At 44.7% G+C, this 20,033-nt stretch overlaps 1 protein-coding gene across 2 annotated transcripts in view; it reads right to left on the reverse strand.

The window, feature by feature from the left end:
- ICE1 (interactor of little elongation complex ELL subunit 1) overlaps positions 1-17,652 on the reverse strand; it is a 56,718-nt gene extending 39,066 nt beyond the window's left edge. The window contains exons 1-5 of one of the 2 annotated variants that reach the window (XM_021702515.1): positions 17,526-17,652; positions 5,208-5,266; positions 4,645-4,679; positions 2,139-2,157; positions 1,276-1,387 (exon numbers count right to left, since the gene is read on the reverse strand). In XM_021702515.1, the coding sequence (XP_021558190.1) occupies positions 1,276-1,387; positions 2,139-2,157; positions 4,645-4,679; positions 5,208-5,266; positions 17,526-17,609 (309 nt within the window). In that variant the 5' untranslated portion in view covers positions 17,610-17,652. Of the gene's footprint in view, positions 1-1,275; positions 1,388-2,138; positions 2,158-4,485; positions 4,564-4,644; positions 4,680-5,207; positions 5,267-17,525 lie in introns of those variants that run through there. The other variant, XM_021702514.1, reaches the window with a different exon arrangement.
- Positions 17,653-20,033: the final 2,381 nt, after the last annotated feature.

Raw genomic sequence — 20,033 nt, forward strand, 5'->3', positions numbered from 1 at the left:
TCCCACTACAATGTGCATATGGATAGATCTTTAACTGCCACAGCTCTGAGATGGATTTTATGGCCCCCTTTTATAGATGAGGAGTCTGAGGATCCACCAGCAGACTTATTTTTCCAAAGTCACAGAGAATGCGTAATTAGCACTTCTCACTGAGGTCCGACTCCAATGTGGATGCTTCCTCTCAGATATGGCTGACAAGACTGTTATATATTAGAGGCAGACAAAATTCAATGTTGTAGTTGTTTCTGTTTAAACTTCAAGTAGTTAAAAATGTAATAAAGACTTTCTACAGAAGTAGGAAAACCAATCACTGCTGAAATATATAAGACCTCAGATCAGTGCATGGCATTACTAAAATAGTACAAGTCGATGCCTGGGAGGCAGAGACACCATCATGAAAAGAGCTCTGAGAACAGCTGAGAAGCAGGCATCATTCCAGCTCGGACAGTATATGTCTCATGCAAACCAACTAACTTTATCGGCCTTCAACTTATGTTATCTATAAAAGCTATGAATTCTCTCCTATGACTCCTGAAAAGAGTAAACCAAAATTTATACCAGAAAGCAAGTTTACAGGGTGCCTGGGTGGCTCAGTTGGTTAAGCGACTGCCTTCGGCTCAGGTCATGATCCTGGAGTCCCTGGATCGAGTCCCGCATCGGGCTCCCTGCTCGGCAGGGAGTCTGCTTCTCCTCTGACCCTCCCCCCTCTCATGTGCTCTCTCTCATTCTCTCTCTCTCAAATAAATAAATAAAATCTTAAAAAAAAAAAAAATTTAAAAAAAAAATAAAAAAAAAAATAAAAAAAAAAAAAGAAAGCAAGTTTACAGCATTTTTCTTTTGTACTGCCCCCAAGCTTACAACATTTTAAATAACTGTTTTACTGCAACTTGATTTTGAAACAGAGAACATGATCTCTTCACCTCTAAGTTTAAATTCTTGCAGATTATTTTACACTTACAGCAAGACCGATGTGAAAAGGCAACCAACGCAGGACACAGAGAGCCCTAAAAAGTCCCAGCTAGAAGGTTCCTCTGCAGAATCTCAAAGAACACATAAGCAACTAACACAGCATCACAGAGCTAGTAATTACTGTGAGGACCAAGCCATTAATCAACTAGTTCGATGTTCTCTAAACAGAGGAATACACTTTGTGATTTTTGAGTACCCCTTGTTTCCTCTGTTAGGATGTAAAATACCCCCTCATGCCAATGACAGTGAATAAACAGATCTTCATTTATGGAAGATAAACCTTCACAGGAAAATTCCTTTAGGTACCTTCTTCTCTTCCAGCTCTGCTTTTAAAGATCCCAATTCTTCCTGACATTTCTGCAGAGGAGAAATTTTTTGAAGCATCTGTTCCACTTGGTGATGCAGAGTACTATTCTCTCTAAAAATTGACAATGCATTAGCATTATTATACAGAAGTATCTACAGCGAATCATTAAATATATTGACTGCTGCTATTCTATTTTTTCTGACTTGGAAGGAAAAAGTAATAAAGAATCTCTCTTTAAATGCATTCTATTTATACCAACATGATCTTCATACTGCTAATATTTTGACATTATAATCTATTTCTAATAAAAGTATATGATAAACTACTTGAGAAGTACAGTAGATTCTCAATCTGATAGACAATATATGAAAGGACAATATGCCAAATAATTAGGTTTTTCCAATCTTGAACTAAATCCCCATTTATCCAAATTAAATCACAGGCAATTTTGTGATCCAGTTTGTAACAATGTTTTGCCTTCTTCTAGGGGATGAATATATTCAGAATATGAAACACTGCTAAATGTTCACTCCATTTTAAATTGTTTAAGATACACAAGATAACCTCATTATTAAACAATCCAATTCAGGCAGACAATAATTTGATTAACAATAAGCTCCATTTCAATGGCAACATCATCAGTAAAAGTAATAAAAAGCCAAATACCAGCCTGTAACTTAAGACCTTGGTAAGAATTTCATTTGGATAACACAATAGTAAGGAAAATATAAATCTTCTTTTATCATGACCATCAAAGCAACATTCAATATGATGGGTCAATCCTATGTGGCACTTTGAATCTGTTTCGAAATCTAGTCTGATAAATGTCTACCCCAAAACAACCACGAAGACAGGTACTTACCTTCTTGCAAACTGCAGCTGTAAAACTTGTTAAAGAAAACTCTCAAGAAAACTCTCAGTTTTATCTGAAACTTGTCAGAAGATTAAACTCATTTTAAAATTACCTGTAATAATCTCTGTTCAATGTATATACAGGCAAACTCACAATTCCTAGAAAACAATATTCCAAGGTCCATCTATAACACAGTGTTAAAAATTTTTACTAGGTTACTCTATTTACCGTAACACGTACCTAAAGTCAAAATATCTACTTCTCTAAATTAAAATAGGTACTCAATTACATCGATGATTAATACTGAATCCCGAGAATAAACACAAAGCAATATTCAACGAATGAACACTACCTTGGATCCTATAAACAACAAAATCCCCGAACAGCCTATCCTGAATTTATAGTCCAGAGCATAATTCCAGCAAACAAGAGTTAGATATTTATGAGAACCATTTAACACTATACTCAATGAGTAACGAGAAAAGAAACAAAGAGAGAACATAAAACCTAGATAACCTCTCACTTCTACAGTTTACACAATATAACTTCATTTCCCATCTCATGCTGCCAGTGAAATGTTCTAGGACAGCAAAACAATTACCCTTCTAAATTTCACCTCCTACAAGTTTCTATGCATATACCATGAGGTGGCAAATGTCTATAACGACACGCCTCTGTCCTCCTGTCAGAATACAGACTTCTCCAGATTAAGGACTACATTCACCCTAAGTTAGCAGTCTTTGCAAAAAAGAGAAGTTCAAAATACCTGATGAAATAAAATGTACCCTCTCCTTCCAAAAAGAAATAATAAACTTAACAAAACAGTCAGAATTACACAAAAAAGTAAGAAATCAATGGGTGCCTGGGTTCTCCATCCCTTAAGCAGCTGACTCTTGGTTTTGGCTCAGGTCGGGATCTCAGGGTCGTGAGATCGAGCCCCACGTCAGGCTCCGTGCTCAGCGCAGAATCTGCTTGAGATTCTCCCTCTCCCTCTCCCTCTGCTCCTCCCCCTGCTATCTGTCTAATAAAAATCTCTTAAAAAAAAAAAGTAAAAAATCAAGTTATATAACAAAGCCATTGAAACCTGCACCATTAGCACTTTGGGTCGGAAGAGCAAACTACTGCACACCTAAGGTACAAAAAATATGTATTTGGGGCAAATACCAAATGTGTTTAAAAAAAAAAATCAGTATTTACTTGTAGCTGAGGCTGAAGAAGATTATCGTATCACCGAATGGGTATTCCAGAATAATCCCAAGGTTTATCAATTTTTAATAAACTATTCTAATAATTTTGATTTAAAAATTTTATAAATTTTTAAAAAGTAAATCAATTTCCCTGCTAGATTACATGTGTAATTACCTCAAAAAGTTTATACTAAAAAGGATATAATGAAAGCATACTCTCCTAATACTCGAATTAATTGGCTACCTATATTTCTTATTTAGCTAATTAAAAGTACTTATAATAACTGTTTCTGTACAGGTTCCATACTCAAAGGTATTACTCTTGTGATAATATACATTTATAGTTAAACAGACTGAGAGTTTTAACAAATGAAGCACAAGGGGGGGATTTCACTGACCTACATTTTTTAATGTAAAAATTCAGTGCTAAAAATAAATCTAAGTCTTATGCCTTGATTTTATTACTCTAATCACACAAGTTAGACATGATGGTACCAACACAAATAAATAATTAGTGATCACGTGTAAGTTCAGGGAGGCCAGAAATAATATCAAAGCAGGCCTGGGGTTCCTGCCAAAGTTGAAGAGTAGCATCTGTCCCAAGACCTAAGCTGAAGCTGCACTTCAGTGAATCCCTAAAAATATACCCACGCTAATTTTCATGGGAGATTTCACTCACGGTGTTTTCACCACGAAATGCAGAAAAGACAACTACACACACTATTTTCACCCTACCAGTAAAATATCTCACCAGAGGCCAACTACACTGCAGGTGCTCTGAATGGTTACTGAACAAACGCTGACCAAATCTGTCTTGTAAATACAAAATCACACTGTGATTATGGACATATATGTATATACATACATACATACATATATATATATATAGTCATTCTCTACAAATCATAAAGCTAATTAACGAAAGCCACTTGTCCACCATTTTGAATATTCCTACACGGCAGGTCTTACAGAAATCCTGAGAAATTCTCATAGTATCCTATTCAGCTTAAGTTCATTGCTAAGCCTGCAGAACCTGTCACATCCTCAGTACAAACGAAAAAGACCTACCCATTAAAAAGGAGGCGCCCTGAAGAAAATCAAAATTAGTGACAAAAACATAACATTCTAAAACAGAGACCAGGAGTCTTCATCATGAAACACGTACTCACAGGAAAAGATTCATGTTCACTGTGCTGCTCAGAAGGGTTTCTTCCTTAGAGGCTGTAAACACTACCCTCCAAAGATAACTGAAAATTCCCACGGTTCTTCTAAGAAACTATAAATAAGTAAATTTAAAAACTCCAAGGAAAAAGCTAGTAAAAGGATATCATCACATTTCTTCTGATATTCTGTTAATAAATTACTGCAACAAAGAAAAGAATTACATTACTTTTTTGATCTAGAAAATATACTGTTAAGATCATGTTTCAAAATATGCTAGGCACCTTTCTTCCTAGGCTTCCTGCAACAAATCATGTTTAATTAATTAAATATGTATACACACACACACATATATATCACCTTCAATTCCTTAAAAGTGCTGCAATGATATATGAACTTTAAAAAAAATAAAAATAAATCCCCTACCATGGCTGTGAAATACTGTGAGGAAATCGGAGATCCAGTGCTAAAGCTAAGAAGGCTTAAAAGATAGAAAACAGCTTTAAATAAATTGCCACTCTAGCAAAACTCACTTCCTAACCTGCAGGCCTGCTGTAAAGGGCTGCGGACCAACAACACAGCTTCAGCCTGTGGGCAAGGCTCACCAGGGTTCCACCATGACCCACAGCCCATGGGCCCTGGATGAGAGACTAAAGGCCTAACACACCACCTGCTCTGGCTTGTCTGTCAGGTTCACGAAGTTCAACAGAACACATGAAAACATACTCACTCTGTATTAATAATTTTCTGCTTCAAGGTAATTAGTGCTTCAACATATTCGTTTAAATTCTGCAAGAAAAAAACAGCTACAATCAGCTACTTGTTTCTGTAATATGAATGACTCTAAATGTATATTCTGTAACATGTGACTTATTGTAAAACATGAGCATATTTATTCTCACATAAACATAGAAATACATTAAGATATTATTTACATTACATAGAAACACAGACCTACTCTGTGTGATCTTGAACCCATGCTGTATCTCTCTGAATCTTTCTTTAGGTGGATGGCGCTCTCTCTCTCTGACAGTAAGGGGGTTGTGCAGACTCTCTGTGTGCTCTTAATCAGTGAGAATCTGGTACATACTCACTATTTTAGTTCACTAATTATTAGCAATCACGTCTACAACTCACTCTGCACTGTCTCTGAAAGGATTTAAGACATCAAAAAGTCACATAAATATAAAAAAAAGCAAGAAAATAAAAATAACATGGGAAGAACAAATAGGAATATTAAAACAGGGATGAAATTCAATGAAAAATTCATTTTATAAGGATCTACATATTTTAGGGACCAACTAAAATCTGGCTCTAAATTACTGCTATCAATTCAATAGGGAAAACATCATTAGTTACACTCTCAAAATGTTCCTAAGACTTAAAAACAGTATTTTTTTTCTTTCAAGTGACTTTTTCCCCTAATATCTTCATATTTCATTGGTAAATACTTCAGAAGAACTTATTTTTCACTGATTATCCCAAAACATCTTTTTTCTAGGTAATCCAAATGATTTTGAGAATTACAGAAATATGTCCCTTTATCCTAGTCTGTGTATCTTCTTTGCAGTCAGACATATAACACGGTATTAGTTACAATAAAAAAGGTCCACACTGAAACACGTAAATAAAAAGTCTTAGTTTGGGGCGCCTGGGTGGCTCAGTCGGTTGGGCAACCAACTGTTGGTTTCGGCTCAAGTCCTGATCTTGGGGTGGTGGGATCGAGACCATGTCGAGCTCAATGCGCAATGATGTGCAGCTCGGAGTCTCCTTGTCCCTTTCCCTCTGTCCCACCACCCGCCCAGGCTCACGCACGCTCTCAAATAAATAATTAAAATCTTAAAAAAAAAAAAAAAAAAGTCTTTGTTTTCTTATACTCCCACCACCAGTTAAAAATCTCTATTCCTCCTTGTGTATTTCCTCTCAGAATGTTCCTGCATTTGTAAATGACATCTGGATGTGCTCAGTCCACCAACTCACTACTGAAGGCCATTCAGGTTCATTTCTGTCTCCACCAATGCACACCATGAGTGTCCCTGCCCATTCCTGTGAGATACTATCTTTCCTTAGGATCAAGCCCAAATAGATTTCCTGCATTAGTGATAGTGATGAGCTTTGAAAATCTTAGAGCCATTTTTCCATGTATATTTATTTACAAGTGTGACTGAGAAATCTCTTGCCATTTAGTTTTTCTCTTATTAAAAGCTCCTGAACATTGTTTGCTCACTGGTGTGGATGCACTTGCTTATGAGCAGCGATATTTGAGCAATAGCAACATTTCAATAAATGTTACAAATATATACATAATGTCTGTCACTTGATCACTAAAATACAACCACACAGGCATGCAGAAGTTTTAAATACTCACAGAGCTGAATCTGTCACTTTTTTTTTAAAGTTTCGGTTTCCTGATATATTTAGAAAATTCTATCCCACCCAAGATGCTAAAATAAAAGGATTTTTCTCTATGTTATTCTAGTACTTTTATGCTTTTATTTTTTGTATTTATATCTTTAACCATTCTAATATTCTATATAGTAGACTCTAAACATTGTAAGTCAAAAGGACAATGAGTGGTCCATTCCATATTTGTATTTAATGTATATTTTGCCTTCCACATTCAAAAACATTCATTATATACAAAATAAATTTCATACAACAACAGATTTCTGGGCACAGAGGGAAAATAATGCATCTGCTTTTACTCCCTCCCTAAAAGCCAGCTAAAACTAAAGCCAAGAAACTTTTCCCCCAAAGGCAAAACCCACAAAGATGAGAGTAGAATAAAAAGACAAGTGGAAACTGGAAAGCAGATTCAAGAATACTGACTCGGCAGGCTCAAGAAAGCGGGAGAGGTGGGAAGGGGGAAGAGTCCAGGACACCAGGGTGCTCTGAGACAGAAGGGCAGGGGCAGCACTAACAGAACTAGTGGCAAACTTTCTTATAAGCATTAAATCCTCAAATTCCTACCTCTCTGCCCCGCCACCGTCCAGCAAAAGGTTTGCTGTTTGAAGAATTCTCTGCCTCGGACACTGTGAACACTGTGCCAAAAACAAAGGGATGAGGCAGCCCTATGCACACTGACCTGACACTGACCACCTGCTTGTCCCCATTAAGCTCCCAGACAGTGACAGCCAATCCTTTGCCCTCCAGGCAGGAGACTGAAAGTGCTTTCTCTGAGGATATCTAACCAGCACTGACATGAGATATCCTTGAAATAAACGGCCCACCAGACCTTCTGCAATGAAGCTCAAGGTCCAGATGCCCCACACACTCAGCATTTCCAGCCAACATATTAGCCAACAGTTTTAATAGGAACAATCATGGATTTCCACACATCAGAGAGAAACCTGTAACATGAAAGTGAGACCAAAACAAGACAGCAACTTGGAGTAAACAGAAACTGAGAAGAAAACTGCAAAGATTAATATGATCGGAGATAAATGTTATATTCATGAAGCAACAATATTTTTGAAAGGAATATACAGAGTTCCTAGAAAATTTTTTTAAAAGCTCCTAAAAATTAAAAACATCCACACTCCCTAGGATGGCTGAAACCAAAATGGCAGACGACAACAAGTGTCAGTGAGGATGTGGAGAAACCGGAGCCTCGGATTCTGTGCCGGAGGACGACGTGGAGTGGCTGTGGCGCACAGCAGTCTCCTAACTCCTCCAAATGTTCCAGAGTTCACCACGTCACTCAGCAATTCCACCCCGAGGTCTACGCACGGGAGAGCTGGAAACACACGTCCATGCCAAACTCTGACTTAGAGCATTATCCATGCTAGCCAAAAAGTAGAAATAAGCTAAACGTGCATCAGATGATGAAGGGATAAATGAGATGTCACGCAGCCATACCACGTGATTACTTGGCAATGAAAACAAATGAGTGACACCTCTGACGAAAGGGATAAACCCTGAGCTACATGCAAGGGGCCAGTCACAAAAGGCTACATGCCATACAAGTCCATTCATATGAATTGTCCACACCAGGCAAATCCAGAGACCCAGAGACAGAAAGTAGATTAGTGGCTGCCAGGGACTGGGGTAAGGGAGACAGGGAATGACTGCTAATGCCTAAGAGGGTTCCTGGCAGGGGTACGGGGGTGGGGGTGGAGGTGAACATGTCTTACAATTACAAAGTGGTGACAGAGTTGCTTAACTGTGACTGAACTAAAACCCAATGAATCGTACACACAAAAAGGATGAATTTTATGTGAATTATATCTCAATAAAACGGTCAGAACTAAATTAAAAATAGGGAAGCAAAATAAAAGCCTCAAAAGATTTGATGAAAGAATTGAAAAAAAAAAAAGTTCCCCCAAATAATGCAAAACACAGACATGAGAAAGAACAAAAACAAATAAAAACAATTGGAGTATCAGTGCAAGATGTCCACATGCCCAACATTAAGAGTTCCAGATAGAAAGTAATAGAAAAGACAGAGAGATAGTCAAAAAAATTGTGATATTCAAGAAATCTCAGAACTGAAGCCAGAAGTTTCCAAACTGAAAGATCCCAGCACATAAATACAAACAGAATCCAAACCATGGAACATCAGCACCAAATTTCAGAGCATCAGAGACAAGCAAAGACCTTATAGGAATCCCAAGAGAAATATAAAACCAAACAAGTCAAATACAAAGAATATGGAATCAGAATGGCTTCAGCCTTGAACAACAATCCAGAGACCTAGAAAGCGAGCCTTCAAAATTTTGAAGGAACGTGAATTCCAAGCTACCTACATCCTTACTTAGGGAAGTACTGAAGGATGTGAACACGATCCACCAAAATCACAAGTAAACCCAGACAAGATGACGTGGCATCCAAGACAGAGGTAATGGGAATCCAGGAAGGCAGCTGTGCCCCAGAATAAAGCAGATCCAAAGGCTCAGGAGGGAATTTTTTCCCTGAAGAAAGTGATAGAATATCTGGTGGAGTGAAAGCATTAAGACGGCATTTCTACCTAACTGGCACAGAGAACTGCAAATAAATGTAGTTGATATTCACCATGCATTTAAATTAGGATTTTTTTAATACAAGTGATTCTTCCTTTATTTTTCCCCCCATCCTCTTTCCAGTTCTTTGCTAGTGGGCCTCATCTTCTCCACCTTGCCTCCAGATGCCATTCTGTAATGTTAAGTACTATGCAAGGAACATTCCAGAAACCTGACTCTAGAGTCACACACAGCTGGATTCAAATTCCTGTACCACCTCTTTCTGGCTGAGTGAACCTTGGGCAAGTTTGTTTAGCCTCCCCCTGCCTCAGTACCCTTTCCAATTCTACAGATAAGGAGACTGAAACTCAGGGAGGGGCAGAGCTGGCCAGCTGTCAGGAGTAAATAGGAAAAGCCACAGGAAGGGTTTAACCCAGTCCCTAGCATAGGGTAAATTGTCCTTAACATTTCAAGATGAGCAAGTTGAATTAAGGATACCATCATTCATCAGGGGAAACAAGAAAACACATGGGAAAGGAAAAACAATCGTAATTTACTCCAGAGTATAGCTCTGAATAACATATAGTCATAATAATGTCCACTCTGAGTAGTGACTTAACCGAAATCCTATGTAGGCTGAGAAGACTGGGGAAGCAGCAGGAGGAATGCTGAGGCAGGTAGGGTACAGGGTGGAAGGAGAGCTCAGTCTGCATCTTCCAAAGGCAGAAACTGAACAATATGCCCTACACTGAAAAACAAGAAGTAGCAATGCAAGTCTATTACTTAACGATACTAAAGCTCATCATAAAACACACAGTGCAATGGAAAGTGGGAGGGGAGAGATGCGGCTGGGGACAGCGGGCTGGCTTAACACGTCTTGTACATCTAGCTACCTCTCTAAACTGTGTTCACGTATATTTGATAAAGAATTTAAGACCACAAAACAGCATTACAAAGGAAAAAGCCAGAGACTAAGTACAGTCTCCGTTCCCTACAGCATTCTAAGCCCTGACTTTTTTCTCAGAGCTCAAATTCAGGCAGATACCGCAGCACCCTAATAACAGTCTCTTGTTTTTCTCCAATCTGGTCCAAACGCTGCTTAAGATGGTTGCAACCGTTTCTAATGTAGCTCGGAAGCATGAGCGAGCAGCAGGCTGGGTCGCAGCGGCCTGTGCGCGTTTATGGGGGCACACTGCACCCCACCACCATCCAGCCTCTGGAAGCAAGGTGTGGGGTGCACCCAACCAGGAGAGTTTGAAGTGACGTGCTTCCAGACTGCTGGTTCTCTCCCAGTGGTCTTGCTCTTCTGGAACTCCCACTGCAATGCTCAGGCTTCCCCCGAGTCCTCTCCCCTAACCACCATCTTCCCTCTTTCTCTGGCTTCTGGCTTAGTCCCTCAAGCTGTACTTTATACTTGTTCACTAATACAATTCCCAAGCAGCACGTTCTATTACTCATACTTATTCCACATTTACTCCTTTTCCAAAGCGTACTGTTTTAATTTTATCCACACAATACCCTCTGGAATGTCACTGTGAACATTTAGCACTTGAGAAAAAGAAAAGAAATCCATCTGTGCTCATTTTCCCTCCCTTCTCAGAGAAGTGAAATCAACACAGTGGCTGAGCACACAGGGCGAGTAGGGGGCATCAGGATAACCCGGGGCCAAGGGGCAAGCCAGGACTCGTGGGGCCGAGGTGGGGAGAGCAGATGCAAGCGTGCTTGGGAAAATGGCAAATACTAAAGGAGTCAGTACAATGTGAAGATACATAGCAGGTAAATGCAGGTGATAACAGGACAAGTACATTGCCAAAGTCAACCTCAACATTAACACTGCAGGCTGGAAGATTGTTTGTGGTGGCTTTCCTGTGCACCGTGCAAATGTTCGTCAGCGTCTCTGACCTCTACTCATTAGGTGGCCAGAGCACCCTCTCAACCACCAAGGTGTACGTGCAGGGTGAACACAGCAGGTCTGAGATGCTGTCCCTGGAAAGGCGTGCTAGCAAGGTGGGCCCTTGGTGGTATCTGGGAACTTGGATTTCTACAGGTTTCCCACCATTCTCTCAATGCCAAGAGTGGCTCACTGTGCTTAACTGCACAACGTACTTTATGCTGGAACTTGCTTTCCTTCTGGGAGCCTGGCGTCTGCGTATGTGCTAGGTAGGCATATACATGTGACCAGCGCCCAAGAGACACTTTGTGCCTTGTCACAGCACGCTGTTGGAGAACTTCAGTGAGTCCAGTCACCCTCACTGGGCTTCCTCGGGACCCCACCCCATGCATGGCCTTTCCTCCTGGCATATTTTGATTTGTATGCTCTCACTATAATAAGCCACCCGGTGAGTAGGAAAACACTGAGCTGGGGGTGAGGGATCCCTGACACAGTGTGACCTCCCACAGTGTCTCCAGACCTTGCCAATGAGAATACAAAGCTGTGCTCTTTAAGCTTCCAGGCACATGAAAGGCAGAGAAAGACTCAATTGGAAGAGGCTGAAGAGACATGACAGTGCTCTACGACCCACGTCCCCAAGCGGACCTGGAACCAGCAAGGCAGGCGGGATTCTTGGGCCTGCAAGCAAAATCTGAAGGGCCCAGGGATGGGATGGAGCGGCGGCACGAATGCCAATGTCTAGGCTGGAGGGCTACGGGCTCACTCTGTCGGAAAGTGTTCAGATTGCGGGGGAAACACACCCTGCAGTGTGCGGGACACAGAAAGTGTGTGTGTGCATGCCAATGACAAAGCAAACGAGGAGACATCGGAACTCCTGGTGAATGGGGTGAAGAGAATACCAGAGTTTTTGGTACTATTCTGGTGATTTTCTTTAAGTTCTAAGTTATTTCAAAAAAAATTATTTTTAAAAATCACACCAATCCCATTAATTGCTCTGCTGGGGGTGGTCTGGCTCACTGCTCAGCTTGCATCCTCTCTGATTTACGACATTTCCTCCTCCTACTTGTTAACTTTTTATTCATTGCTCTTATGTAAAGTCTACACTGATCTGCATGAGAGCTGAGTGTGTCTCCTGAGCGGTGAGCAAGGACCCCCATGTGATGTCCTCTGGCTCAGAGTGGACTGGAACAAGGCAGGAAGGTAGGAATGCCCACCCCCACCCCCCAACTCCACTCTGGGAACTTCCCACCAAACAAGCTGAGAGGCTCTGCTTCCTGGGAAGGGAGGACCCAGTTTCACATGCCTAGTCTTCAGCTGCCCTGACCTCATACATTGTGCTTCATCCATCACAAACTACCTTCTCCCACCCCGGTCTCTGCACATGGTGCCCTCTGTCCACAACACATCCCCTCCATCTCTTCCTCTTCCTCAACTAAGACTCACCCTTCAGACAGACCTCAATTCAGATTCACCTCTTCCATGAAGCCTTCCCCTGTCCCTCCTAGGTGCTCCCAGGGTCCCCTGTGCGCCCCCCAGCATGGTACTTACTAATATACTCCTTCCGTGGTGGTTTTCTCACCATCTGTCACCCCAACTAGAACACGAGCCCCAAGCCTCTTCTGTTCATGAGTGTATTCCAAAACAAAGCATGGCATCCTAGACCCAGTGATGCTCAAGAAATGTTTGCTCACTGAATGAATTACAATTTTGAGAGCCTTCTTTGTAATATAATCATTTACAAATCAGTATGTCTAAGAGAAGTCATGGTTTAGGTTCCAAATGATGAAGTTTAAACCACTGGCAATTATCAGTGGGAGCCAACACAAGCTTATATAAATAACAGGCTCAAATCTGCGCCAGGGGCAGCCAAACACCATCTATTCTGAACCTACTGTAGTGGCATGAGCTCAAAAGTATAACCACGAGCTCTGAACTCTCACAGGGCCCCCAAGGGTTAAACTGTTCTGCTCTGCAGTGAATGGAACTGGTGAAGAGGGGCCTCTCCTCCACCAGGACAGAGCAACTTGTGCCGCTGGACTGAAAACTCAGCTTAAGAAGTGTGTAGGTGCACACTCTCACCACAGGAAGGACCCGCGCTGCTCTGATGTGACTACTCAAGTCCAGCAACCCACAGGGACCTTGGGCTGGAGCTCAGTGACCAACCACCACCACCACTGAGGGTGGGCACAGACAGGAGGTGGGCTGTGGGACTACAAAACAAAGGATACCTAACGCGTGGTTAATCCACACACTTGTGAATGGAGTGACGATCACAGCCAGACCGATTTGTCAACACGGATGCAAAGAGGACAGGGGAGACGATTTCCAGCAAGAGGAAAGGACTGCTCCGCTCAGGAGAGAGCCAGCTTCCCACTGTCGTTCAGAACAAGCTCAGCATGGCCACGACCACCTCCAATGGGGAGACACCTGCAGCCTGCCTGCCCGTTCTCGGCCAGGTGCGAGGCGCCCGCGCGAAACCACCCAGCAGGCCACCTTCTCTGTGCAGGGCACCCCCTAGGCTCTCTGACACAGTGTCTCTCAAGTAGGGAACCCAGCACCCAATCCTAAGGTGAGGTATCCTGACTGACAGATCCCTGTCTGCTCCGTTCTCGATCTTTCCCACCCTCATTTCCTAGGCACTTCTTGTTTCCCTGTGTTTCCTTTCCTCACCATCCACGCCCGCCTTCCGTCAGTAGCCAGCAGCTTCTCCTTCACTGACTCCTGAGAACGGCACCTCATCTCATATCGTGCCACAAAGGTTCTCAAAATCTCTTCAAGTGACAGAATGTGCTCCCCCATTCTATCACCATCTCTCTCCCCAAAAAATTCTTACAAGGCACTCCGCGCCAACCCACCCAGGCCTCTGCTCTATCTTCTCAGCAGGCCATCAGGTGCTCTGGAGGCCTGTGTTCCACAAACGACAAATGTGAAAGCCGCTGAAAATTCCCAATTCTGACCTCATTCCAGAACTTCGATCCCACATTTCCAACACCTCTTGTGTCTCGGTTTCCACTTCTCTTCCCTCTAACAGTTCTCAGTGACTCGGGTTTTAATCGCTGGATCTTTTATTCCCCAGATCCGAAATCCACCTGTTCTTTGTAGTTTTTCATATTGAGACCGTTTTGCTTTTTTATTCCCATTCCTGGGAAGCTTCACTTCACCCAGGCTTTTGTTATCACTAGTGTGCATGAGTAAAATAACGTTCCAGAGCTAGCTGCACCTCCTCCAATCCAACCTGTACACCACCACCTGCTATTTTTACCAAAAACACCGCTCTTATGTGGTAAATGTGCAGAACCTCTCTCTACTCCGTAACATTGACAAAAATAAGTATATATTTTTTTTGGTGGTTACCACTCAAGATCTTCAATAATCTGCCACGTACCTATCTTTCCAGCCTTCCTTTGCAAAATTAAAGACTCATTCAAGATTCTACACGTGACTAATCATCCTCTTCCCCTAAAACGCCATTCCAGGCAAACACCCCAATGCAGTGGAGTGTTCTGACCTAGGGAAGAGGTCTGCAAAGGCCCCAGCCAGGCCCATCCCTCGACTGCTGCCTGCGCTGCTTGTACCTTCCAATGGGTAGAGGACCTGCGAACAGACCACAAGCCCTCCATCTGAGGATCTTGCCCCTTGCGGAACAAGTCTGCAGACCCCTGAAGAATTTAACGGGATTCCTCCTATTGCTGCTCTGAGAACCACTAGTAGGAATGCGGCAAGGGTGGAAAAGGGGGGGTTCTCTGGAGACTGGAGCCATAATCTCTAGGTCAGAGAGCACACTGGGTTCACACAGGGCTGGAAGCAGCGGGGACCAGCGGGGGTTGAGGCGGATCATGATGGTGGGGTCAGGATGCGAGAGAAAGACAGGAACCAAGGATGACACCGAGTTTCCGGCCAGGTGCTACTTTTAGCTAAGATGAAGACTACTATGGGTAGACCAGGTTTCTGGAGAAAGACGAGATCCACAACTGAAAAGTATAACTCATGCTGTTCTCCTGCACAGAGGCCCCCATCAACTCACTATCCTTTCAGAGTAAAAGCCACAACTCACTATCCTTTCGAGCCAAAATCCTTTGATGGTCTCTAAGGGCCCACACAATCAGACCCTTCTTTTACTGCTGTCATCGGACTTCCTGGCTATTGTGTTTGTGCCCCCCTCCCCAAATTTGTATGTTTAAACCTAACCCCCAATGTGACACCTCTGGGGAGTGATTAGGTCAGGAGGGCAGAGCCCCCATGAATGGGATTAGTGCACTTTACAAAAGACCCCAGAAAGCTCGATTCACCCTTCCATTAGATGATCCACCAGGTGACAGGGCGAGAAAACAGCCACAAACTAGGAATCGGGCCCTCCTCAGACACCAAATCCGCCCATGCTTCATTGATCTAGGACGTCCCAGTTAACAGAACTACAAGGAATAAACTCCTCTTGTTTATAAGCCACCCAGTCTATGGTATTTTGTTAGAGCAACCCAGCACAGACTAAGACATCTACATGCACTCCACGCCGGCCACGATGGCCGCCTTCCCAAGCACGTCAGGCAGGCCCCTGTGTCAGGCATCCACACCTGATCTTCCCACTGTATGGGACACTCCCTCCTGAAGTATCTTAAAGCTTATTCTGTCACCCCCTCTGCTCAAATACAACCTTCTCAGAAAGGACTTCCCACATAAATTCCACCAGCCAGCAGGCCCCTCCTCGCCCATTTGTCCTTTCCACCTTCTTTGCTTAATTATTCTCTACCATATTATCTTCTCATGCAACTTCTTTAATCTGTCTCCTCCCCCCTCCTAGAATGGAAGCTCCAAGAGATCAAGGATGTTGGCCTTTTTTCCTGCTGCTATAATCACATTGCCTAAAACACAGCACATGACCTACAAATACTTGTTAGATGAAACTGGCACAAAGAATAAATACAATTCATTAAAGATTCAAGAGAACTTCACTCATGCTCCTGGGGTTTTAAAGGAAAAAAAAAAATAAAACACGTTACACATGCCTATACAGTGCAGCTCAACTCAATGATTTAACTCTCTGTTTTCCTTCCATCCAGAATGCCAGTGCATGATCCCTTTCTCTCTCCCCTGTTCTCAACACTTAAAACGTTTGGGATCAGTTCCTAGATAATGCCCTTAAAAAAAAAAAAAGCTTATCTGGATGGCCTGTGGCCTGCATTCCTTTCTGATCTCCCCTCTGCTCTGCGCTCATGTCAGCCAGACACTGTTCCGCTCCTCAGAGGCACCCTGCTCCTCCTCACCTCCTAACGTTCCCGCCTGTTAATCCCTCCATGGAGGAAGTTCCTCCCACACCTCTTCTGCTCACCGTTCAGATCGCCCTACCTCACCTCCCCAAAAACATCCTGCCCACCAACCCAGCCAAGAGCACCACTCCAACTGCTCCTTTACTTGCTTCAGAATACTTAAAACCTTCCGAAGTCTTACTTGGACGCGTGTCTTACTTTTAAGAACAGATCGTCTACTTGGTTCACCACCGTGACCCTGGTGCCTAGAACACTACGCTGGAAACGGTGCTAATTTAATTCAATCTAGGAGGTGGGGTGATGTCCCACTTTGCCATTAAAGGCACTGACCCTAGGAGTTAAGAAACTCTCGACATCAGACAGTGAAGAGGGTCTAGCCGGAAACAAGTACCTGGGACTATCCCCACTACCTCACAAGACCTGGAGCCAGACACTAGCAACGCCTCTTCTGTCACTGCAGACAACAGTCCATTCTGCTGTTGGAAACTTCCAGTAACTGCAAGCCTTTAATGGATGGACGACCGACCCTCCAGCCAACCCGCACGTCGCGCCTCCAGGCAAAGAATATTTCAGGATGAGCCAGAGCAATCGAAAATCTCATTCCTCAGAGAGGCAGCTTCTCTCTGCATTTCACCCGTCCCTCGTCAACCTCAAAATCAGCCCTGGGGAGCCCTGAGACTGGGTAAGTGCAGGGGCCCTCCAGAACTCGCTCGCTCCGCCCCACCTCCGCCGCATCACGGCAAATGAGTCCTGGGTCACAGGCCTAAATAAAACAAAAGAGGCGGTTCCCCAAACCACTGCAGTAGAAAGGGGAGTGGGAAGGGGAGGAGGGGGAGCTTCCGCTGCCGAGTGGGAGCCGCGCGCGGGGGCACAGCCCGCGCGGCCGGACCCCCAGCCCCGCGCCCTGGCCGGCCAACTGAGCTCCTCCGCGCCCTCGGCCCGGGAAGGCGCCGCACCTGCTGCAGGGAGGCGCAGCCCTGACACCGCGAGAGGTCCGCCGCCGTCCCGGGCGCCGCCGAGTGGGTCTCGCCCGGCATCATGGTGCCAACGCCGAGCCCTGTGGGCCCGCGCGCCTCAGGGACCCGCGGCCTCGGCCCTGTCCTCCCTCTGCTGACACCGCCGGGGCCGCCGCCTGCCAGGCCGCTTCCCGCCGGGTCCGGGCGGGTCCATCCGTGCACAGAGGTCCCCGTGGAGCTGGCGAAAGGCTCTCCCAAACGGAGCCGCCTCAGGCAGTAGAGAGAAACGCGACCCGGCGCGGCCCCCGAGCGCGACACCGCCCAGCCAGGACCCCGCCCCGCCCGAGCTCGCCCCGCCCCTCGCCGCGGCGTGGGCCTGCCCGGGGCGCCGCCTGAGCAGAATGGGAAGGGGAGCCGGGCCGAGGTGGCCGGAGAGACGCCCACAAAGGAAGAGCCAGAGAGATCAGAGGCATCGGAGGTGAATTCCTTGTGCTGTGTAGGGAGTTCATCTTTTATTGTCGGCTTGCTGTATGACAGACTTTCCATAGACACCTAAAGCCTTCAGCGAGGGGGCGGTGACGCCCTTGATGACGTCACTAGGCGCCTGCTAGACTGGAAGGACCCGCACCCGGACGGGCAGGTGTGGGATTTGTAACCCGAGGGAACCGCTCTGTGCGAGTCCTGCCTGGTACCCAAAGGAGCTGGATGACTACGGTTCCCGACGCCCCGCGCGGCGGACGCCCCGGAGCGATCCTCCGGCCGAGCCGGGTGCGCTTGAGCGCCTCGCCGCCGCCCTCGCGACAGTGGTCCTTCCTGCGGGACCGTCTTTCCTCCCGGCAGCTCTCCGTGCGTGCTGCAGTCCGTTTGTCCGCTTGCCAGACCCTCCCCGCGGCCCGAAGCCCAATCAGAGACCATAGCCAGCCACCACCAAATCCCACGTTAATGCCTCTTTGGGGGAAAAAATAAAAAAAAGTCCTCTCCCAGGCCGCTGTTACTGGGTGAATTCGGACCCAGATCCTCATCTTGAACGAGGTTTTCACCTTATCCTCCGCCACCAGAATCATCTTGTCAAGGATCACTGCCTTACTCAGAAACTTGCCGAGGCTTCCCAGCGTCTGGTTATAAAGTCCAGATTCTTAGCATGCAGTACAATCAATGCACGTGTTAAGTAGACGTCCAGCTTGCACCAGCTCTTTCCAAAATGTTCAGTATGGAATTGCAACTGGAAACCCTTCCGAGAAAGCAGTCTGGTTCCTCCCCAAATGCCACAGCCCTGCCCTTTAGTACATAATCCGTGGCTGGCACGTGCTGTGGAGTGATGGACCGGGTATCCTAGACCTGACAGCTGGGTTTCTTGTCCCCGACACCTCAGGTGGCACCTGAGAGAGGAAGTGCTCTGATGGCTCCATTTACCCAAGAGCAGAAAACAAGACCAGGCTTTAAAGGGAATGGAGAAGTGAGCAGCACAGCGGGAAGCACCTTGGAAGACCCCCCCCCCCCCCCCGTGGGACCCGTTAGAGAGGGGAGAGGAGACCATGTATGAGTCCTGATGGCTTTCCATTTCTGGCTTCAGATCCCTGACAAATACGTTTTCACAGTAACTTACCTTTTATTTAAGGTTTCCCAAATGAGTGGGTTGGTTGTTTGTTTGTTCTAATTACTTTAGTGGAGGAGACACCAGCTTAGCCTTGAGCCTTTTCTCCCTCTACACTGTCAACCCACACCCATAGCTCACCTCCTTTCCCTGGCACTCAGAACTCTCACTGCTGCCTTCCTGCCTGTGTCTTCGCCTGTTTCTTCCCCTTTGCCTGGAATGCTTTCCTCCCAGCTTCACCAGCTGCAATCAGCCAGGTAGTCCTTCCAGGTCCCACATTTTACCTCCACCACCCCGAGTGACACCCTCCTTTTTTCTGCACTAATTTTTTGGTAACGAACCATTTTGACTTGGATCACAGTGATTTTTATGTCTTCTAAGACCTCTTAGTTTTCCTTTTAAACCTTGTGAAGTGCTATACACAGTAGGTGCTCAGTGAATGTCAGAGTGGATCAAATTTGCTGCAACTAATTGACGGTAAAAAAGAAAAAGCACTCATGTGCAAAATTTCAAATGCATTTGTTTCTACTTCTGCCCACCTCAAACCAGTCCTTAGGACATTTAGAGAAACAAAAGTCTTGTTTGTGTAATGCAGGGTCAGCAAACTCTCTGTGAAGGGCCACATGTTCACTATTTTAGGCTTAGGGGACCTGACAGATCTCTGCTGCCTATTTGTCATTAGTTTTTGGTTGGTAAAGAACCACCTAAAAACATAAAACTTGGGTGCCTGCCTGGCTCAGTCGGTGGAGCATGTGACTCTTGATCTCAGGGTTGTGAGTTCAAGCCCCAGGTTAGGTGTAGAGATTACTTAAAAATAAAATCTTTTAAAAAAATGTAAAACTCATCCTTACCTTGCAGGCCGTACAAAAACACGTCATAGGTTGTAGGCCACTGACTGAGGAAGGCTAAAATTC

Source organism: Neomonachus schauinslandi, chromosome 7 (assembly GCF_002201575.2).
Source record: "Neomonachus schauinslandi chromosome 7, ASM220157v2, whole genome shotgun sequence".
Taxonomy (NCBI): Eukaryota; Metazoa; Chordata; class Mammalia; order Carnivora; family Phocidae; genus Neomonachus; species Neomonachus schauinslandi.